Below are 3,673 nucleotides of genomic sequence, written 5' to 3'. Positions count from 1 at the left end.
AAACACAGGATCCATGACCTCTTGATATGCGTAGCAGCGTAGGGGTGTCAATGGTACCTTTTTAGCCGTTTACTCGACCCGTATTGTATTCGATAAGACGGGTATGGGTAAGATTTTTTTTTCGTTAACTTATTGGGTATGAGCATGAATAAGAATTTTTTTTCGTTAAATAAATGGGTAAGAGTATGGGTAATGACTATTTCGTACCTGTTATCCTATAGGGTAATTATAAAATCTAAATATATATTCAATTCAATTTTCAACCCACTTAAATGCATATTCGTGTTTTTGAATTTTTATTCTTTATAAAAAATAATTTAGTTGGAATTGATTACACATTTTTTTATTTTTTTTTATTAGAAATGCAATTATGTATATGTGAAATGAATGAGTTTTTGATGTTTAATTTGTAAAATATAATAAAACTAATTATTGTATTAGTATTATCCGTTATTCACCCGCTACCGTTTCGTTACCCGATAATATTAACGGGTAAGGGTAGAGTAGGATAAGATTAATTTTTAATGAGTACGGATAGGATATGAATAAAGTCAATTTTAATGGATATGGATATAAAAATGTCTCCATCCAACCCGACCCGTACCGTACCCATTGACACCCCTGGGTGTTCATCGGTTCATATGCGTTCCTCTCTTTCTCCCACGGAAATATCGCATCGCACCTCCTCCCCAAACTGAATCCTGATCGCATTACTATCGACATATATGCTTCTTTAATTAGGGTTTTGGATAGTTGAAAATCATGGCATCCTCAATTTTGGATGAAGCTTCTTTTTCTCTCTCAGGTACCTCCACCCAACAATTTTGTTAGTTTTCGCCCTTGAACCGTTTGTACGGCAGAAAATTATATATTTGCAATTTCTTTCTTTCATATTTCTTATTTGAAAACGTCGGCACTAGTAGCTTAATAACTTAAATTGTTTATAAGCATGCTTTGAGATTGTCAATTATTTTGCCTTTGTTAGAGATCGGAGCTAGCTGCAGTGGTAACTGGCAGACGCGATTGCCTTTAATTTCTAGAAGAGTAGTGAGCTGAATATTTTCAATTTGATATATAATTTCCTCTATTCAGAAAAGATGTCAACTTTGAACTTGAAATCGAAAAAACTTCTCTTCTGTGTTATTTCCATTGCCATTTTAGTAATGGTAGTTTCATGTTGGAATCTAAAATCTGGTGGTAGTTGCACAATGTCCAATTCATCTCTTCTTGCTCCCCTCACCAATAGTACATCAGAGCACATAGGTAACAGCATTAACAGTGTAATACCCAAAACAATTGTTCCGAAATTTTCAAATGAGTGCAATATTAACGAAGCCTTGTTAAAAGTGTACATTTATGATCTACCTCCAATGTTTCATTTTGGCATGTTGGGTTGGAAAGGAAAAGCTAATCAGACATGGCCTGATGTCAGTAACCCTAATCGGGTCCCAACATACCCTGGTGGGTTAAATTTGCAACACAGCATAGAGTACTGGCTTATACTAGACCTACTCTCTTCTACTATACCGGGTTTTAAACGGCCCTGTACTGCAATCCAAGTTATGGATCCGAGTTTAGCAGACATATTCTTCGTACCATTCTTCTCTTCTCTAAGCTACAACCGGCACTCCAAAATTCATGGGAAGGAGAAAATCAGTAAAAACAAATTTCTACAGGATGAACTGGTGAAGTTTTTATCGCACAGAGAGGAGTGGAAGAGGGGAGGTGGTAAGGACCACTTTGTACCGGCCCACCACCCAAATAGCATGTTGGATGCAAGAAAACGGCTCGGATCTGCTATGCTTCTCTTAGCAGATTTTGGGCGGTACCCATTAGAGATTGCAAATTTGAAAAAGGATGTGATTGCGCCATATAGGCATGTGGTCGAGTCAGTTGGGAACGAGTCACCTTTATTTGAAGAGAGGCCGATTTTGGCATACTTCCAAGGAGCAATTTATAGGAAAGATGTAAGTTAGCACAAAATTGCTTTGGTTTTTTACACTTTCTGTTTTTCTTACTTGGCTAGTTAAGTACTGTCCACTTTACTTTCTAAAACTATGGATTCTGTTTCGAACTGTCTTGATAGATTTATGTTTATCCTTTTAGGGATATAATTTGAGTTTGAATTGCCTGACCTTGCATTTTATTATTGTCGTACCAGTCATTTTGTTATGGTACTGATCTGACCTGTTCAGTTGTGATACTTTTGCAGAGTTCCATCTAAACCCTAATTTCATCATTTTCATGGCTTAATCTAAATTCTAATTTCATCATTTCATCAACCTCATTTAAACAGAATAAAAACAACATAGTAAAACAAACCGTTGAGCCTGTTCCTGTTCAAGTTGGTAAAGTAGAACCAGCAACAATCCTTGCCAGTATCATACCAAAACCAAAGAATAGTAATTCCCAAAAAATTAAAAAGAATATCATTTATAACTTTCCAATAACAATAATGTCCTTCCTCTAGGGTGGCATGATTCGGCAGAAACTATACCGACTCCTCAAGGACGAAAAGGATGTGCATTTCACCTATGGCAGCGTACGCCAGAACGGAGTGAAAAATGCCTCTAAGGGTATGGCAAACTCAAAGTTCTGCCTAAACATTGCCGGTGACACGCCATCCTCAAACCGGCTTTTCGATGCCATTGTCAGCCATTGTGTGCCCGTCATCATAAGCGATGAAATTGAGCTACCTTACGAGGATGTCTTGGATTACTCTGAGTTTTGTGTTTTTGTGCGCGCTACAGATGCGGTGAGGGAGCGGTTTTTGATGCACGTGTTGCGGGGAATCAGGAGGGAGGAGTGGGAGAGGATGTGGCGACGGCTGAGGGAGGTGGCAAGGCATTTCGAGTACCAGTTCCCATCTATTGAAGGAGATGCAGTGGATATGATATGGGGCGCTGTGCATAGGAAGATCTCAGCCGTCCGTTTGGATATGCATCGGCGGAGTAGGTTTGGTGGGTTGGGAAAGAGTGGTTAGTTGCTATGTTAAGTATCTTTTCTGCTTTATTTATTTTCTGTTAGAGGGAGAGCTTGTACTATATGCGTGAAATTAGATGGATGGTACGTTGCTGATATTAAATGTTTTTCTTATCTGGGGTTGTAAATTTAGACTTCTGTCAAACATATACTAGTGATGGATGTGCTGGCACTGGATATAGTTACACAAGAATTTTTCAGTTTAGGTAATTTTGTACAAAGAAACTAATTTCTAAGAATCAGTTAAGCTTGATCCATTATCAGGAGAGAGGTTTTAATCAGATTTATTAACTAATACTGTTTACATCAGTTAAAACTGAATACTCATGGTACCAGTCAGTTTGTGGCATGGTAGATTGTACAATTCTCGTACAAGAGAAATCTATATTATGTGCTTTGAAGAAAATTGCCTTTAAAATTATGTTAGACCTTAGCTAACAAAATCTATATTAGATGCTTTGAAGAAACTTGCCTTTTAAATTATGTTAGACCTTAGCTAACTAAAATCTGCAATTAGTCCAAATTTTCAAACAAATCAAAAATTACTGGTACAGACTGGCAGGGTGGCTAAGAGCAAGGATAGTCACTATTTGAGTTAACACTTTTGTGCTAGGTAGTGGGAATAAAAGATACAATCAGACATTTCTAATATACTGCCACCAAATGGAAACAACAGCAGAACATTTGAAGA

At 37.4% G+C, this 3,673-nt stretch overlaps 1 protein-coding gene across 1 annotated transcript; it reads left to right on the top strand.

Moving 5' to 3' along the window:
- Positions 1 to 625: 625 nt before the first annotated feature.
- LOC144574149 (Exostosin family protein) lies at positions 626 to 3,260 on the top strand. Its single transcript, XM_078324017.1, has 3 exons — positions 626 to 805; positions 986 to 1,967; positions 2,471 to 3,260. Exons 2-3 carry the CDS (start codon positions 1,098 to 1,100, stop codon positions 2,981 to 2,983), a joined length of 1,383 nt encoding a protein of 460 aa, XP_078180143.1. The 5' UTR covers positions 626 to 805; positions 986 to 1,097; the 3' UTR covers positions 2,984 to 3,260.
- Positions 3,261 to 3,673: the final 413 nt, after the last annotated feature.

The sequence above is a fragment of the Carex rostrata genome, chromosome 22 (assembly GCF_964058835.1).
Source record: "Carex rostrata chromosome 22, lpCarRost1.2, whole genome shotgun sequence".
Classification (NCBI taxonomy): Eukaryota; Viridiplantae; Streptophyta; class Magnoliopsida; order Poales; family Cyperaceae; genus Carex; species Carex rostrata.
The sequence above is the reverse complement of the archived record's forward strand: the minus strand, read 5'-3'. Positions and strand labels throughout refer to the sequence as shown.

What these genes read in the sequence shown, in the direction of transcription:
- LOC144574149 (XM_078324017.1), top strand. Translation starts at nt 1,098, where the DNA reads ATGTCAACTTTGAACTTGAAATCGAAAAAACTTCTCTTCTGTGTTATT. An exon ending in GAGCAATTTATAGGAAAGAT is followed by an intron (nt 1,968 to 2,470) that starts GTAAGTTAGCAC and finishes TCCTTCCTCTAG; the next exon opens with GGTGGCATGATTCGGCAGAA.